We start from the raw sequence: 19,465 nt of genomic DNA on the forward strand, positions 1-19,465 counted from the left end.
TCTACACAACACAACACATACATGCATCAGTCACAGATCAGATGTGATTCAGAATAGAAAAAGCATCAGCCTGAATCCCCTCGTTGTGTTCATCAGAGAGCTCGTCAGCTTTGTCAAAATTACGGAAATTTAACAAAACACAAACTAATTTTTCCTTTTTTCTGTAAAGCCTGTTTTGGGGGTCTGTGATGATGTCATTTTGCAGTTAGTGCATTCTAGAGGTCAAGAATTGTCATTTGTATTTTTTTAAATAAAATGTTCAACAATTAAAAATAATATCATCAGGACAAATGCTAATGACTTATTGTGATTTTTATTTGGTTGGGGTTTTAAAAAATGGTTTACAGTGCTGTATTGCATTTGGATCATTTTATACAGGTAAAAACCAATAAAGATACATTTTCTTTCTTTTTCTGAAATCACTCACTGTTATTCTGTACTTTTGTTAATATATTAAATATATCTAATCATTTTGTATATGGCACTCTCATAATAATCTTTTTAATGAAAGGGTTAAAAATCTTTTATAAAGTCTCTTTGTGAGTTGAAGCAGGATAGGATTACTAGCATGCCTCAGGTGAGTTTTATCAGGGTTGGAGCTTAACTCGTTTAATATTAACATTATAAACAAATGTACAGTATAACGGTGAGTGATGTCCAATTTGGAAGATGCTCGCAACTCGCAAAAGTTTTTTTTTCCTTCTTTTTCTCCTGCTAATAGACGCCAAACTCATAATTAAATGGAGATGTTGTAGCGTCTTGTAGGTATTTTATGAGTGAATCTGTTGAAAGCCTATTGAAGAGACCATGATCTACTCCCAGAACTATGCCTAGTGACAAGTATTTATTACAACAAAGAGAAATATGAGCAATATGAAATTCCTAAAATAGTCTAACAGACAGCAAAGGCAACAAAATAAAGATTAGGCTACATTTTGTAGACGTGAGCCAGTGTAACACAGTTAGAATTGTATTTAGTTGTATTGTGAATCCTCCCGAATTCAGCAGTCGTTATTCATTTCATGTTAAAATAGTGCCCTCATGTGGTTTGTTAGGGAGCTGCAGACAAAAATGCCTGGTTTGACGGAATATAGCAGTTGCTAGTTTGCTACGGGGAATGCGTGCTGTTGCTACGTAAATTCGTTGGCAATATTTGTGTGATCTGATTATGGCGCGAAATGATTAGCATTTGCAAGTATTTTGTGATTTGGTTTAGCTAATATTTAAACCATTTAATCCGAGTAACATATTTTTGATTAGTCATGGCCTTTTGTGATCTTCCGTCTGACAGTGCTCTCGTTAGCAAGGCCGAGAGGTTGTTAATTTTATTTTATATTTTATTTAGATGTGTAATGTCTGCAGCAAAACAACACTGTGAGGATATTTTATTTAACTTTTCAGGTATGTTTATATATATATATATATATTTTTTTTTTGTGTTTATTATTGCTTTTGTTTTAATTATTGCATCATGTTTCATATGAAATGTCACACCGGCTAGCTAGCTAGTCTAATTAGCATACCCATACCTTTCATTTAAATATTGTGCATACAGTGAAAATGACATACTTAAAGTTAGTTCTTTTTATGAATGCTAGATTAGCCATTTAAGTTTAGTCTTTTCCAAAAGACATTTATAGACACTTTTTGGTGAATTAAAAGCAAGCAGTAATGTTACTGATTAAAACAGCATTACAGAAGCTTCAATAATTTTAAAGAAATAAAGTAAAATTAAATAAGCAGTTAACTCAATCAAAAACATTCCACAGTGTCAGTGTTCCCAGTTAAGATGTTCTAAAAGACTATTTCAGAATACTACATAAACATCACAGACTAATACACAGCCTGTTAATGAGGGATTTTTATCTCTATACTGATATTTTTTTCTGCTCATCTTCTGTGTTGCTTCTTGCTTTGTGCCTCTGATAATTTTCTTTTTTTCATTCATTTGTTTTTAGAAATGATACTTTAAAAGCACTTAAATGGCAAAACTATTTTAACTTCATGCGCCATGCATAATTAATGCATTATGCATTATAATTATGTCATGACCAGAAAGTGTTTGAATTAGTCCAACATGACATGTTGACAAATCGTCTTCATTGATGTCAATTTTATTTTATTCTAACATTATTTGAATCAGTTTGATGATGATTCTGTCAGTTCTAAAATTATGTTAACTATCAGAAATAATTTTGCTTAATATGTCAATGTAGGAGTACATGATGGTCACAAGACGGCTTCCGAGAAAAAATAAATAAATAAATAAATAAATGACTGCGACCCCCATGTCAGCTAGGCCACAGGCCATGCACACAAAAATATGTAAGAAAACATTCTACAAGTGTGCAAATCTCATTGCAAGAATTCACATGCTGATTTGCAGATTTACAACATTTGTCCGTGACTTCATGTTTGTTGAAGGTGTGTGAATGTGTTTTGCACCATATTCACTGCAGCAATAGAAGGACAACATGTAAGCGTACGAGTTTCTTTATTTGTGATTCGTAGAATAGGATTTGTGCACCTGCAGTGAAGGATTCAAGAAGGTTTAACTATTGTGTTGTTTGTAGGAGAGGACAAATCTACAAGTTTGAAACTTTTGACTTTTAAATTTACTGAAGCACATGTTTGGCTATTCTCTACAAATACTCCACTGTCACAGACAGTTCAGCACAACACACAACTGTACGAGCCTCACTGTGTGTGTAGTTTATAGTGTGTGAACTGAGAACAGAATACAGTTTCTCCATAGACTGACTACATTTGATAAAATATGCAATGTATAATTATCAACCACAACCACAGAGACCTTTCTCCAAAGTTCGATCAAAATTTCAGTTTGAATTAAATTTGCAATATAACCGTTTTTGTTGTTGAGCTGAAATGTTGGACATGGTGTGTGTTCATGTAGTGAAGTGAGTTTATGAGGACAGTGATATTCAACTCACCTTTCACTGAGAGAGAAACAGAGTTTGATTGAGATGAGACTGATCTTATCTGTCCTCTACACCAGTACTGACCCTGATCAGATGTAATTACTCCTCTGATAGTGAGAGTGTCTCTGTTTACAGTGTAACGATCAGACGTCTGTAACAATACACTGTCTGTGTCTTTATACCACTCATATGTCCAGTTACTGTGAGACTCAATCACACACTTCAGATTGACTGTCTCTCCAGTGAATACAGGACTGTCTGGAGTCACAGTCAGTGAAGATCTGGGGGAATCTGTGAAGAAAGACAAAATCATAGTGACTCAAAACACACTACAAAAAACGTACTCGGTTACTAACGTAACCTCGGTTCCCTGAGATGAGGGAACGAGTACTGCGTAAGCTAGCTTACGCTATGGGAAAAGGTCCCCTTTTCTCGAGAATATGAAGCCAAAAATTATCCTTAATTTTTAATAATGTAAAACGCAGTGCTGCAGCACAGCAGACCTAAGCGAAGCGGCTCGCGCGCTTATTGGCTGTGCTGTGGCAACTGCAGCAACCTATGGTGAGGCGGCGGAGAGGAACGAACCAATGGGGGCGCTTCGCGGAGGGAACACAATGTAAAACGCTGTGCGTGCTCGGGAACTTCGACCTGTCACAGCCCGAGGCGAGAGCCCGGGGCTTTATAGCAGGAGAAATCCCAGTCCCAACAGCCAACCTTAGTGAGCTTTATATAGGGAACGAAAAAAGGGGGACGTGATAAGGCTTAGCACGTCTATATAGAAAGTACCCTGGCCTGCAGGGCAGGAACTTGCAGATTATAGAATCTAATAAATGTGGACGGAGAGGCCCAGCCTGCCGCCGCACAGATATCATCCAGTGGTATCCCGCAGGACCACGCCCATGATGAGGCCCTACCTCAGGTGGAATGGGCTCTGATGCCGAACGGGCAGCGAAGGCCCTTAGATTTGTAAGCCAGCGAGATAGTGTCTACTATCCATCGCGATAGGCTTTGCTTCGTGGTGGCGAGACCTCGGGTGCGCCCACCAAAGCATATGAAGAGCTGGTCCGACCTCCTGAATGAGGCGGAGCTCGCAATATAGGTTTTGAGAGCCCTGACGGGGCAGATGAAGCTCGTGTTGCTTTCGTCGCTTTGCGAGGAAAGGGCTGACAGCGAGATGACCTGTGCTCTGAACGGTGTTGAGAGCACCTTGGGGACATAGCCGTGTCTTGGTCTGAGAATGACTCTGGAGTCATTAGGCCCAAATTCGAGACAGTCAGCGCTTACAGATAGCGCATGTAAATCTCCCACTCGCTTGACTGAGGCCAGAGCCAGTAGAAAAGCGGTTTTGAACGAAAGAAGCTTCATGTCGACAGACTGAAGCGGTTCAAAAGGGGGGCCCTTTAAGGCCTCTAGGACCGTAGACAGGTCCCAGGAAGGGATTGAAGGGGGCCGGGGAGGGTTCATCCGACGAGCTCCCTTAAGGAAACGAATGACCAGTTCGTTTTTTCCCAGTGATAGGCCGGCCACCGGAGCATGAGAAGCTGCAATGGCTGCCACATACACTTTGAGCGTAGACGGGGATCTGCCCGCATCTAAACGCTCCTGTAGGAAGGAGAGTATCTCCGTCACGTCACATAAGTGAGGGTCTAGGTTCCGTGTCCCGCACCAGGTGGAGAACACTGACCATTTCTGCGCGTAAAGGCGCCTGGTTGAGGGCGCTCTGGCTTCCGTAATGGTCTTTAACACTCCCTCAGGGAGGTTCCCGGGTACCCGTTGAGGGGCCATACATGAAGGGCCCAAAGTTCGGGGTGGGGATGCCAGAGCGCGCCCCTTCAGCTGCGTGAGGAGATCTTTCCGCAGCGGTATTGGCCATGGGGCTGTACTGGACAGCTGCATCAGCTCGGAGAACCAAGGTTGGGTCGTCCAGAGTGGGGCTACTAGCAGCATAGCACATCTGTTCTTCCTCACCCGATCGATGACCTGCGGTAGCATCGCGACCGGTGGGAAGGCATAAAGCGGGCGTCTGGGCCAATCGAGGGCCAGCGCGTCCCTGCTCTTTGAAAAATATATTGGGCAATGAGCGTTGTCTTCTGAGGCGAAGAGGTCGACCTCTGCCCTGCCGAAGATGCTCCACATCAACTGAACCGTTTGTGGGTGAAGAGACCACTCCCCAGGGGGAACATTCGCCCTGGAAAGCATGTCCGGGCCCCGGTTCAGGATTCCAGGTACATGCGCTGCCTTTAGCGAGCGCAGGTTGTAATGTGCCCATGTCAGAAGACGTTCGGTCAGGGTGTGCAAGGTTTTTGACCTGACACCACCCTGGCGATTTATGTAGGCCACCACTGACATGTTGTCTGATCTGACCAGAACGTGGTGGCCCTTTAAAAATGGGAGGAAAGCTTTCAGGGATAGTTCGACCGCTATCATCTCCAGACAGTTTATGTGTAACAGTCGCTCCGGGCTCGACCAGAGGCCGGAGGCAGACCTGCCCTCGTACAGGGCGCCCCAACCGAGGTTGGATGCATCTGTCGAGACTACTTTCCATTTCGAGACAGCGCCCGTGCTTACGCCTAACTGATACCAGTTGGCTATTTTCCAAGGGGCCAGAGCTGTGATGCAGCCGTGGGTCACCTTGATGCGCGCGCGGCCAGAAATCCAGGCGCGCGCTGGAACACGGTCTCTCAGCCAGCGTTGTAGTGGGTGCATGCGCAGCAGGCCCAGTTTGACAACCGCAGAGGCTGATGCCATCAGACCTAGCATTTCTTGAAATCGTTTGAGCGGGTAAAGAGACCCGGCTTTGAACGACACGGCTAGATGCTGAATAGTGAGAGCGCGCTGTGACGTCAGACGCGCTGTACATGTCACAGAGTCTATGTCTATCCCCAAAAAGGAAATCCTCTGGCTGGGAGACAGAGCGCTCTTGACAGTGTTGATCGTGAGACCCAGGCATTCTAAATGGCTGATGATCCAGGATCTGTGTGTCGTCAGTAGTTCCTCGGAATGGGCTAAAACTTGCCAGTCGTTGAGGTAGTTCAATACTCGCACTCCCCGCATTCTCAGGGGTGCGAGAGCGGCATCCATGCACTGTGTAAACGTACGGGGCGCTACGGAGAGGCCGAATGGAAGAACCATGTACTGATAAGTCTGCCCCTCGAAGGCGAATCTCAAGAATGGCCTGTGATGAGGTGCTATTTGAATGTGAAAGTAAGCGTCTTTCAGATCCACTGAGAAAAACCAATCCCTCGGGCGAATTTGCGTGAGTATTTGTTTGGTAGTTAACATTTTGAACGATCGCGTCATAAGCGCTTTGTTCAAACGTCTGAGATCTAGGATGGGTCTGAGACCGCCATCCTTTTTTGGTACGAGGAAGTAGCGGCTGTAAAAGCCTGACTCGCGCTGCGCAGGGGGGACAGTTTCTATCGCCCCTTTTGCAAGAAGGTTTATCAGTTCGTCGCGAAGGACGTGTGTCATTTCGTTTTTCACTTTCGTTTCGACCACGGCGCGAAAGCGCGGCGGTCTGCGAGCGAACTGGAGCGAGTAACCTCGTTTTATTATATTCAAAACCCAATTTGATATGCCGGGGATGGCCTGCCATGCAGCGGCTCGTGCGGCTATGGGTTGAATGTGCTTCGGGCACTGGCCGCCTGTTATGAGGGGACCAGTAGCTCGAGTATGCTGTGCTTGGGACACTGTGGTGACAGCGCTTATTTGTAGGGTTGCGCACTGAGAAGTGGGCACGCGCGCTACATTTAGAGCACCTCCGGCGCGAGCGGGAAGGTGGGCATGAAAGGGGACCCGAGTGTGTTTTTGTGACACTTGGGGGAGTGTGTATACATGTAGGGGTGCGTACTGTGTAGTGGGCACACTGCCTACATAGAAAAAGCTCTTTTTGTGCTTTATTGAGGTCGCCGTGAAAGCGGCGTTTGTGTGCAGGCATGCGTGCATTGTAACAGGCTCGTTTACTGCAGTATAGACATCTCCAACCGCCTTTAGTGAGGGGATTGGAGGAAGTATGTGAGGTTTCTTGTGTGGTGGTCCGGCCGCAGCGGGACTTAACCACGGTCTTTTCAGCACGAAGGTCAGGAGGGCTTCGGAGGCTCGGGGTTCAGCACAATCCTGGGCCGAGGTCCCCGTCTCTCTGGCGGTTTGCGGCTCGTAGAGCGAGAGCGGTGCTGGGTTTTGGTCGCTGGGCGAGACTGTAAGTCTGGCTGCGATGGCTTCGAGGTCTGAGGGGGCGGCACATTTCTACGGCGTCCTGCAGCAGAGCTAAAGCGTTTCGGCAGGAAGTGTCTCATTGCTTGTGACGTCTTCTGAGCCTCAGTGAAGCGTTCAGCGAAACCCTTAACCGACTGGCCAAAGAGGCCGGAAGGAGAGATAGGAGAGTCAAGAAAGGCGGATTTGTCGGCGTCTTTCATCTCCGTGAGCGTGAGCCAGAGGTGTCGCTCTAAAACAGCGAGGCTTGCCATGCTTCGGCGATCGCTTGTGCTGTGGTCTTTGTCGCACGCAGGGCTAGATCAGTAGCGCTGCGGAGATCTTTAAAATCAACGGTATCTGGGGCAGACTCGTCCAGGTTACGGAGAAGTCAGGCCTGAAAAACCTGAAGCACAGCCATGGTGTGTAGAGCCGAAGCAGCTTGACCAGCGGAGGTGTATGCTCGGCCAGCGAGAGCTGAGGTGGTGCGGCAAGGTTTGGATGGATGCACGGGCTTCGACCGCCATCCTGCGGCTGAGGGCGGGCAGAGGTGTGCAGCAATTGCCTCCTCGAGAGGGGGGAGGCTCTCGTAACCGTAGTCTCGGGCGCCGTCGACAGAGGAGAGCGCTGACGAGACAGAAGTTTTCAAACGTGCGGAGAATGGGGCTTTCCACGACTTCGTGAGTTCATCGTGAACTTCCGGGAAGAAGGGGGCGTTTCTTTGCGGAGGGGCCGAAGGGCGCCCCTGCAAGAACCATTCGTCCAGCCTGCTTTTAGCGGGCTCGTCTGGAGGAGACCAGTCGAGCTGAAGGTCGCTGACGGGGCGCTGGTGAGCAGAGACTGGCGCTGCTCGTCCACGAAGAGGACAGGCGAAGGAGAGAGAGCGGGCGAGGCATTATATTCAAAACCCAATTTGATATGCCGGGGATGGCCTGCCATGCAGCGGCTCGTGCGGCTATGGGTTGAATGTGCTTCGGGCACTGGCCGCCTGTTATGAGGGGACCAGTAGCTCGAGTATGCTGTGCTTGGGACACTGTGGTGACAGCGCTTATTTGTAGGGTTGCGCACTGAGAAGTGGGCACGCGCGCTACATTTAGAGCACCTCCGGCGCGAGCGGGAAGGTGGGCATGAAAGGGGACCCGAGTGTGTTTTTGTGACACTTGGGGGAGTGTGTATACATGTAGGGGTGCGTACTGTGTAGTGGGCACACTGCCTACATAGAAAAAGCTCTTTTTGTGCTTTATTGAGGTCGCCGTGAAAGCGGCGTTTGTGTGCAGGCATGCGTGCATTGTAACAGGCTCGTTTACTGCAGTATAGACATCTCCAACCGCCTTTAGTGAGGGGATTGGAGGAAGTATGTGAGGTTTCTTGTGTGGTGGTCCGGCCGCAGCGGGACTTAACCACGGTCTTTTCAGCACGAAGGTCAGGAGGGCTTCGGAGGCTCGGGGTTCAGCACAATCCTGGGCCGAGGTCCCCGTCTCTCTGGCGGTTTGCGGCTCGTAGAGCGAGAGCGGTGCTGGGTTTTGGTCGCTGGGCGAGACTGTAAGTCTGGCTGCGATGGCTTCGAGGTCTGAGGGGGCGGCACATTTCTACGGCGTCCTGCAGCAGAGCTAAAGCGTTTCGGCAGGAAGTGTCTCATTGCTTGTGACGTCTTCTGAGCCTCAGTGAAGCGTTCAGCGAAACCCTTAACCGACTGGCCAAAGAGGCCGGAAGGAGAGATAGGAGAGTCAAGAAAGGCGGATTTGTCGGCGTCTTTCATCTCCGTGAGCGTGAGCCAGAGGTGTCGCTCTAAAACAGCGAGGCTTGCCATGCTTCGGCGATCGCTTGTGCTGTGGTCTTTGTCGCACGCAGGGCTAGATCAGTAGCGCTGCGGAGATCTTTAAAATCAACGGTATCTGGGGCAGACTCGTCCAGGTTACGGAGAAGTCAGGCCTGAAAAACCTGAAGCACAGCCATGGTGTGTAGAGCCGAAGCAGCTTGACCAGCGGAGGTGTATGCTCGGCCAGCGAGAGCTGAGGTGGTGCGGCAAGGTTTGGATGGATGCACGGGCTTCGACCGCCATCCTGCGGCTGAGGGCGGGCAGAGGTGTGCAGCAATTGCCTCCTCGAGAGGGGGGAGGCTCTCGTAACCGTAGTCTCGGGCGCCGTCGACAGAGGAGAGCGCTGACGAGACAGAAGTTTTCAAACGTGCGGAGAATGGGGCTTTCCACGACTTCGTGAGTTCATCGTGAACTTCCGGGAAGAAGGGGGCGTTTCTTTGCGGAGGGGCCGAAGGGCGCCCCTGCAAGAACCATTCGTCCAGCCTGCTTTTAGCGGGCTCGTCTGGAGGAGACCAGTCGAGCTGAAGGTCGCTGACGGGGCGCTGGTGAGCAGAGACTGGCGCTGCTCGTCCACGAAGAGGACAGGCGAAGGAGAGAGAGCGGGCGAGGCACGCGGGGAGTGTTCCGGCGTGAGCTCGCGTGTAGCAGTGTGCTCAGGCATTCTCTGATCGCGGCGTTTCTTACGCGGCACTTGAGAGAGAAGAGGCGGAGCGGGTGGGGCGTCGTGGCTGGTTTGAGCTAATCGAGCCCGCAGGGTCGATATAGCCATGTTGTCGCACTCAGGGCAGCCGCCCTTGGAGAGTGCATTCTCAGCATGCTAGCGGCCCAGGCAGGAGACACAGAGGATGTGGCGGTCCTTGCTGGGCAGAGGGCCTCCGCAGGAAGCGCAGGCCCGAGGCATTTGAAACAACGCCTCAAAATTTGCTCTTTTGCGAAAAAGTGTGATGCAGCGGCAAACACACTTAGCTTTTTAAAGGATATAGTCACACCGGATGGCGCAGCAGGAAGCGAATGCTGAAGGCGGCGTCGGGATGAAGCACGAGCCGACGTCCTCAGATCTGCGTTGCAGTGCTATCCCGCTGAGAGGCTTTTCGACGGCGTGTAGAGGCTTCTCCGGAGAAGACAGCGAAGTGCAGGTGAGATCGCTGAAGGAGATGAAATCTGATCCCTATGGCAAAGCGGCGGCTTATATAGTTCCAGCCACGCCTATTTTGGCGCGCTCTGACGTCCAATGGGCGCGAAGCGCCCCCATTGGTTCGTTCCTCTCCGCCGCCTCACCATAGGTTGCTGCAGTTGCCACAGCACAGCCAATAAGCGCGCGAGCCGCTTCGCTTAGGTCTGCTGTGCTGCAGCACTGCGTTTTACATTATTAAAAATTAAGGATAATTTTTGGCTTCATATTCTCGAGAAAAGGGGACCTTTTCCCATAGCGTAAGCTAGCTTACGCAGTACGAGAGTACTCTCGAAAGGGAACGTGAGTTTGCAGTGCAGAGTGACAATCATATGACAAGATGTCATAAAGATGTTATAATACAAATACATATGAATCTAACAATTTAATCCAAGTCTTGAGAAGAGATAGAATCACTTTATATGATAAACAGATTTTAATTTAGGCTTTTATTCACATCTTCACATGCTCTTTGGATCTTCTAAGTTGTAGTTTCCTGGACTTTTAATGGAGGAACAGAAACCTCTCAGGTTTAATTTAGGTTTCTTAATTTGTGTTTCAAAGACTAACCAAAGTATTCTGGGTTTGGAAGCACATGAGGCCGAGTAAATGATCTGTGTGTAATAATAACTGCATTCAGCTCTAAAACAATCCCTGATCACTGATCACATCATCTGTCCTGTAAAGAAACATCTGACACAAATCTGCATCTGAACAGAATCACAACTGAAAGTGAACTGATTCAGTCATCTTATAAAAACAGACAGATGTGACTCATATTGACTTTAAAAAATACTGGGTTAAAAACAACCCCATTTGGGTTGATTTAACCCAGATAAAGTTTATGAATTTTTACAATATTACTATCTTATTTTTTACTTCATACATTAAATAATGTTTACAGATTAACTTAAATCCTCTACACTTTTCTAAAATAATCCACACAACACTGGTTTGCATGTTAACTTCCTTTTATTTTACTTTAATTATCATTTACAGCATTGTTTATATCTTTTTTAATAGGCTATATATATTGCCCATATTTAAACTCATTTAACAAGCAATAAAACTAAAAATTTACATGTTATTAACCAGTCTCTGATATTCTGTTTTCACTGTAACTGTGATGCGTCGCGCTGGTTCCCGAGCCCGAGCAGGAGTTGTGTTCGGCGGGGAACTGCTCACGGCTGAGACCGCTCTCCTGCGTTTCACTCATATCCAGAGTATACTGCGATTGCCTTTATAACCTGCCCAAAAACAAACAGTAAACAGCTCTGAGAGAATATTTGTATTCTGTATCTTTATGAATAAAATTGTTTATTTTATGCAAAGCATCAGGCTTTTCCGTCACTTGGAAAGACCGGTGTGTATGTGTTTGACGTGCGCGTGTTCTGGCTTAGTCTGCGCAAGCGCCGGAAAGCACAGGACGTGATCTGCTCGCGTGTACGTGTAACGCCACGCCAGCAGAGGGGGCCCTCGCCCGAGTACTGACTGTGTGCCGCACCCTCTGCTTCACCTGTCATTTCCTGTTTGGTGGAAATTTAAGCGTGGCCTTAGCCACAAGTACTATGCGAAGTATTGCCAGCCTGTCTGCCTTCCCGAGCGTTGGTCCCATTGCCATAGTTTGCCTTCTTGTGTATGATCTTTGCCTGGTTACCCTGTTTCTACCTTTTGAATTGCCCACTGTCTTGTTGTTTGGATTGGACTGCCTATCTGTTTACGTACCTCTGCCTGCCTAACGTTTATGACTCTCTGCCTCCTGTTTTGGATTTGTCTGCTGTGGATTTAATTAAAGCACTGCACATGGATTCTAACGCTGCCTCCGTGTCCTTACAGTATGTCACTCATTGTTTACTGTTTACCACAAGATACACCAATCTGCACTGTCTGAAATTTAATGTAGTAATTGTAATTAATTAATTGGTTTATAATGCACCCTAAAATTGTTGCGATAATAATAAAAATACAACACATTACTCACTCTATTGACAGCGTGCCATTGGGTCCCTCTGGCATTGGACATCGCCTCCAGTTTATACGTGGCAAACTAAACTTAATGTGCAAAACGCTGCGGCTCAACAGCGGAGAAAACTCAGGATCTTCAGTCAGGCAGGTGTGTGATGCGATACTGTGAATGTCCTCCTCCTCGTCTTGTAGTTGTGGCATTGCTATGTTCCATTCGTGACAACATATGCTCTCCACTTCTGTTGGCATCTCACAACATTTCCTACTAAAACACCAATAATTTTGAAGAGATCTCTGTCTCTCTGAGGCTTGAAGAAGTGCTGCTGGAGCGGATGCTTCCTCCATCGCTCTGAGTACTTGTTCTGTGTATTCCACGTTGTCTGTTGATATATCGAAATGGTCTTCCATTGTGATTTCCTGTACGATTAAATATGTTTAGATCTTCACAGTAAAAGGTAACACTTCTGAAATCTGTGTAAACAATGAGTGATGTACACATGCGAGAGATCACTTCCAGTGCTTTCCTGCGATTGCGTAGACTAAGCCAGAACGCGCGCACACGTCACATACCAGGAAGCATGTGCGCCCTCAGATCACTTGGATGTGGTTGTGTACACTGTAAAAAAAAATCCCGTAAAAAAACGGTACAATTTTTTTACGGGATTTTACGATACAATTTTTGAATTACAGAAAATTACCGTTACTTAATGTGCCCGTTATTTAACGGTATTTTTCCGGCACCCCAGCTGCCGGAAAAATACCGTTAAATAACGGGCACATTAAGTAACGGTAATTTTCTGTAATTCAAAAATACAGTTTTTGCTGTAATTTTACATGAGATTTTCTGTATTTTCTTCAGCTTTTAATGTTTAATAAGATGTTTTACATAAATATTGTGGTTAAGTTGAGAAAAAAAAACATAAAATTATCATAATGTTTGATCACTTTAACTTCAAATAATTAGCCATGAGTGCGAAAATGTGTTTTAATAATTTATTGACCTAGCTGCAAGAATATACCAAAAGTTTGTTCAGGACTGCAATTTACTAATATTCTTTGTTCAAAACTGCAACAATATACCAGTAATTTGTCCATAACTGCAATAGTATAGAAAATAATATTACAAACGATCATAACAGCAACATTCCAGTAAGAAAATTACTGTAGATCACAACTGCAACAACATACCAATTCAGTTTGTTCATAACTGCAACAGTATATAAAAAAAGTATATATATATATATATATATAAATATCTTAAATGGCAACAACCACAATAAAAGAATTGTTCAAAACTGCAACAATATAGCAGTTTGGTAAGCAAAAAAAAATATTAATTAAATTGTCCTTAAAACTGAACCACCTGTGAACAGATTAATTTATCTTGACAACAGATGATGCATGAAAAAAAATAATTCAACCATGAAAGCAAATAATCAGCAAGTATTTTAAGTCTGTGACACTGTCAAGAATTTCTGCCAGGCAATGTAGGAAGATCTGACACTCAAAGTTTTACTCCATCCTTTCATAGTCCGCAATCTTGTCAATCAGTGAAAGAACCTTTGGACTGACTGACGATTTCTTTCTCGATGTGGTCTTATCCACTTCCGGTCCCTTCTCGGGGTTCATCTTAAAAAGGCATCTGTTGAATGAAAAAAAAATCCTTAGTAATAAAACATGGGCTGTAACATATGCTGTGAATATATTTAAAATAAAAGCAGAACAATAAGAACTTGTAAAGGGCATGCTTGTGGTGGATGTTTGCTATAAGGAAGTATGTGAGAGGTTGTTATATGTGAGGTGTTGTGTGAGGATGAGAGTGTGAGGATGCATGTAGGGCTGCACGATTAATCACATGCGGTTGTCAGATGCGTTTGCAGATGAATCGCATTCGATTATGAACAGGATATTGTGTAGCTTGTCAGTGAACTACAGCTCTGTGTATTAAATGTTGCTCGATTTGAAAACAGGTGATGGATATTTACTACTAATCACAGGACCGGCTTTTCTGATGAGACACGCCTGAAAAACGCATGTGATTAATCATGCAGCCTTAGAAGCGTGTGTGAGGATGCGCGTGAGAGTGTGTTAGTGTGTGTGAGGATGCATGTGTGTGTGTGTGTGTGTGTGTGTGTGTGTGTGTGTGTGTGTGTGTGTGTGTGTGTGAGAGAGAATGTGTATGTGAGAGTGTGTGAGTGTAAGGATGCATTTGTAAGAGTATGTGAAAGTGTGTAACTGGGTGTGTGAAGATGCATGTGAGAGAGTGTGTGTGTGTGTGTGTGTGGATGCATGTGTAACTGTCTATGTTAGAGTATGTGGATGTTTGTATTAGAATGTGTGTGTGTGTGTGTGTGTGTGTGTGAGGATGCCTGTGTGAGAATGTGTATGTGAGAGTGTAAGAATTCATTTGTAAGAGTATGTGAAAGTGTGTAACTGTGTGTGAAGATGTGTGTGTGTGTGTGTGTGTGTGTGTGAGGATGCTTGTGTGAAAATATGTATGTGAGAGTGTGTGAGTGTAAGGATGCATTTGTAAAAATATGTGAAAGTGTGTAACTGTGTATGTGTGTGTGTGTGTGAGGATGCATTTCTGAGTATGTGTATGTGAGTGTGTGAGTTTGAGGATGTGTGTGTGACAGTGTGTATATGTGAGAGTGTGAGGATGCATGTGTGACTGTGAGTGTGTGTGTGAGAATGCATGTGAGAAAATGTGTATGTGATAGTGTGTGAGTTTGAGGATACTTTTGTGAGTCTGTGTATGTGAGTGTGAGGATGTGTGTGTGACTGCATGTATGTGAGTGTCTGTGTGTGAGAGTGTGTGTTAGAGTGAGTGTATGTAAGGATGCGTAAGTCAGTGTGTGTTAAAAAAGTGAGTGACTGTGTGTGAGGACACGCGTGTGAGTGTGATACGTGTGAGAGTGAGTTTATGAGTGTGTGTTTTTACCTTTGCACAATCTCTTGCGTTTCTCCTTGGTTTCCTGGGTATGAAATGTTCAAGCAGTAGTATGAAGAAAACATCAGCTTCAGAGCATCGTAGAAGATGGTGATGTGGCCGTTAACTATGACTTGGTCAACAGAAAACATAAAGTTCTCTGCAGTCAAAGGGGGAACTTGCTGTTGTCATGCATAAGAAAAAGAAGAGATCAGTTACACTGTGATAAACTTACTGCAAATATTAAATTGTTTTCCTTTAAATATATTCAAACATACCACACACAATTATTTTTCTGACAGCTAGTACATTGACATGAAAAGGTCCCTGCCTGTGACACAGAAGATAACTGCCGATGGTGATGGTAAACATGACTTTTAAATGCATCGTAATTTCTGAACCGTAAGTGCAAGCTGCTAGCAACAAGCTAATAGGTAGTGTGCCTCATTTCTGTGTAGCCCTTGATATTGTGAATTGTGAGTTTTTAAAGAAACACCATAACTATTACAAGTGTAATCTGTGAACATCTTTGCATTGTGCAACTCACCCTTTCATTTTGACCTTGGTTTTAGCCGCTCACAGAACTTATCTGTAAGGAGAAAAAAAAAGCATGTAAATGTGAAATTTTAGGAAATCTACAAAAATACAAAGAAATATATTGATAAATGTATTATATCTGTAGTTCTGAACCTTATCTGTGTCACCTGTTCACCCCATCAGTGAGTATCAATAATCCCTATAAGCTTCAATAACAGTCTATAATTATAGAAGGGTGATTAAAACTGTCATGAAACAGAAGTTGTGAAACGTTTTCCCTAGGCGTATATTACAAGATTACAAGGTTAATGTTATATGAATTCTCAGATGACACACTGTAGACATTGTTTTTTCATTCACAATTTTAACTGGTCAGTGGTTTTAGTCACCAGCTTTCTGAAATACTTTCAATATTTTTAATATTTGCTTAACCAATAGACAGATATAAAGGGTAACCAACATAAATAATTTACAACCCGAATTCCGGAAAAGTTGGGACATTTTTTAAATTTTAATAAAATGAAAACTAAAAGACTTTCAAATCACATGAGCCAATATTTTATTCACAATAGAACATAGATAACATAGCAAATGTTTAAACTGAGAAAGTTTACAATTTTATGCACAAAATGAGCTCATTTCAATTTTGATTTCTGCTACAGGTCTCAAAATAGTTGGGACGGGGCATGTTTACCATGGTGTAGCATCTCCTTTTCTTTTCAAAACAGTTTGAAGACGTCTGGGCATTGAGGCTATGAGTTGCTGGAGTTTTGCTGTTGGAATTTGATCCCATTCTTGCCTTATATAGATTTCCAGCTGCTGAAGAGTTCGTGGTCGTCTTTGACGTATTTTTCGTTTAATGATGCGCCAAATGTTCTCTATAGGTGAAAGATCTGGACTGCAGGCAGGCCAGGTTAGCACCCGGACTCTTCTACGATGAAGCCATGCTGTTGTTATAGCTGCAGTATGTGGTTTTGCATTGTCCTGCTGAAATAAACAAGGCCTTCCCTGAAATAGACGTTGTTTGGAGGGAAGCATATGTTGCTCTAAAACCTTTATATACCTTTCAGCATTCACAGAGCCTTCCAAAACATGCAAGCTGCCCATACCTTATGCACTTATGCACCCCCATACCATCAGAGATGCTGGCTTTTGAACTGAACGCTGATAACATGCTGGAAGGTCTCCCTCCTCTTTAGCCCGGAGGACATGGCGTCCATGATTTCCAACAAGAATGTCAAATTTGGACTCGTCTGACCATAAAACACTATTCCACTTTGAAATAGTCCATTTTAAATGAGCCTTGGCCCACAGGACACGACGGCGCTTCTGGACCATGTTCACATATGGCTTCCTTTTTGCATGATAGAGCTTTAGTTGGCATCTGCTGATGGCACGGTGGATTGTGTTTACCGACAGTGGTTTCTGAAAGTATTCCTGGGCCCATTTAGTAATGTCATTGACACAATCATGCCGATGAGTGATGCAGTGTCGTCTGAGAGCCCGAAGACCACGGGCATCCAATAAAGGTCTCCGGCCTTGTCCCTTACGCACAGAGATTTCTCCAGTTTCTCTGAATCTTTTGATGATGTTATGCACTGTAGATGATGAGACTTGCAATGCCTTTGCAATTTGACATTGAGGAACATTGTTTTTAAAGTTTTCCACAATTTTTTTACGCAGTCTTTCACAGATTGGAGAGCCTCTGCCCATCTTTACTTCTGAGAGACTCTGCTTCTCTAAGACAAAGCTTTTATAGCTAATCATGTTACAGACCTGATATCAATTAACTGAATTAATCACTAGATGTTCTCCCAGCTGAATCTTTTCAAAACTGCTTGCTTTTTTAGCCATTTGTTGCCCCCGTGCCAACTTTTTGGAGACCTGTAGAAGGCATTAAATTTTAAATGAGCTAATTAAGTGGATAAAAGTGTAAAATTTCTCAGTTTAAACATTTGCTACTTTATCTATGTTCTATTGTGAATAAAATATTGGCTCATGTGATTTGAAATTCCTTTAGTTTTCATTTTATTAAAATTTAAAAAACGTCCCAACTTTTCCGGAATTCGGGTTGTATTAAAAAGTGATTAAATACTGACTGTAACGATATTTCAGACCATCAGTGAGACTATATCTGGAATTAAAAGAGTAAAACATGCAGACAAACTAAAGTAACGTTAGTTAAGTGAATTTCATTATACAAGCGTAATAACCAGTGCTTGAAGAGGGATAAGTGCCAGACGAACATAACGTTTCAAATCGCGCGTCACTTTAAGCGCTGGTTCTAATGAATCTTTATCTAAATTCAGAATTTTCATCCAATCTCGCCTCGAAAAATATGATTTTTTTTTTAGCTTTTAGACGATGCCTACGATTATGTATATCAAAACCGATTAAAAACACTGCATTATGCTTCGAAGTTCGGTAAAGTTGGCAACATATCTACATATTCGAACTTAACGTTAACTTAACGTTACCTGTGCTAACTGTTAAATTCATGAGTTCTTAAACCACAAATGATAATAATATTTAATAACAGTATCGTAGACAACCAGCTAACAACTTTCCTTAAAGTCAGCCTGTTTTTCCCTCAGGGACAAAATAACGTTAGAAGTTAGCCACACTTAACGACTAACGGCACTGGTCAGCGCTGAAGTTTGAAACACTGGTTTAACGATTCAAAAAGGTAAACATTCTAAATGCTGGAACTCAAATATAGTAGAAATAACATATAGTAATGACCAGAATTAGAAAAAGTGAACTTTACCTGCTTATTTTCGCCTCAAATCGAAGATCGACCGTGAAACTGAAGGTCGAGTGATTCCGTCTGCGCGCGCAGCAGCCCCACTGCGTGCTTGGAGGAGAATGTATCCTTGCGCTAGGGCGGGAATTCCTTCAGTTCGAATATTTAACATGTTTTTTTGTAATTTAAATATCAGCATATTATAATAGTATTATATCACATTATGAAACGGTACTATGAGAATAAATGCGTAATAAAATACCAAACTGAGCAGAACTATTTTGACAAGCGGAAGAAGATGAAGATATCAGTTGACAGTACTATGGAATTACGATTCTTTTGCTCGAATTGATTCTTTAGGGAAGGATGTTTCAACAAACCGGTTCAAAAACTGATTCACCTGCTCTTTTATGCAAACACGCAATGTGGGCAACATATACATATTATATCAATAATAATAATAAAAATAATAATAATAATAATAATAATAATGAACGTTAACTTTTGTACAGTTGTTATTTATATTTTTAATGTATTAAAAAATATGCCATTATATTATTAATGCCACACACACACACACATACTGCACATAAACATACATATAGCGCACTGTTTTTGGTGTGTTATGTGAAATAAATCTTCAAAAATATTTTTGTGGCGTTATGCACATTGACATGTTTTTCATGTGATTGTACATAGGATATGTAAATTTACAGTCTATTTCTGTAATTTTACAATTTTAAACTGTATTTCAAAATTACGTGAAAAAAATGTAAAATTCCGTAAAATAACCGTTTTTTTTACAGTGTACAAGAGGTAAAAACAATATAAATACTGTTCGTTTTCTCACACAAACCGCTCATTTCGTGTCTTAGGTCATCAATGTGTACTTACATTGGGGAATTGTTTAATTTGGACTTCTCTGTACATGCTCTTTGAAGTGGTGACCATAGACCTCCATTATATCAGTCACAGACAAGAACGGTTTGACCTAAAAATATCAAATTGGAAACTACTGTGGAAACAAAGACAGCTACATCTTGGATGCCCTTGAGGTAAGCTAAAACATACCAAAATTTAATTTGAAAGTGAACTATCCCTTCAAAGGTGATTCATACCACGTGCCTGTATGTTGCTCTGCATAAAATTGAACCAGATTCAGCAGAGTAAT

General features: G+C 43.5%; 1 protein-coding gene across 1 annotated transcript in view; it reads right to left on the reverse strand.

The window, feature by feature from the left end:
* Positions 1-2,766: 2,766 nt before the first annotated feature.
* The window catches only part of LOC132128392 (basement membrane-specific heparan sulfate proteoglycan core protein-like), a 154,871-nt gene continuing 138,172 nt past the window's right edge, over positions 2,767-19,465 (reverse strand). Inside the window, exon 9 of the mRNA XM_059540174.1 lies at positions 2,767-3,230. Coding sequence (XP_059396157.1) covers positions 2,848-3,230 — 383 coding nt within the window. The 3' untranslated portion in view covers positions 2,767-2,847. The remainder of the gene's footprint in view (positions 3,231-19,465) is intronic.

The sequence above is a fragment of the Carassius carassius genome, chromosome 3 (assembly GCF_963082965.1).
Source record: "Carassius carassius chromosome 3, fCarCar2.1, whole genome shotgun sequence".
NCBI classification, from domain to species: domain Eukaryota; kingdom Metazoa; phylum Chordata; class Actinopteri; order Cypriniformes; family Cyprinidae; genus Carassius; species Carassius carassius.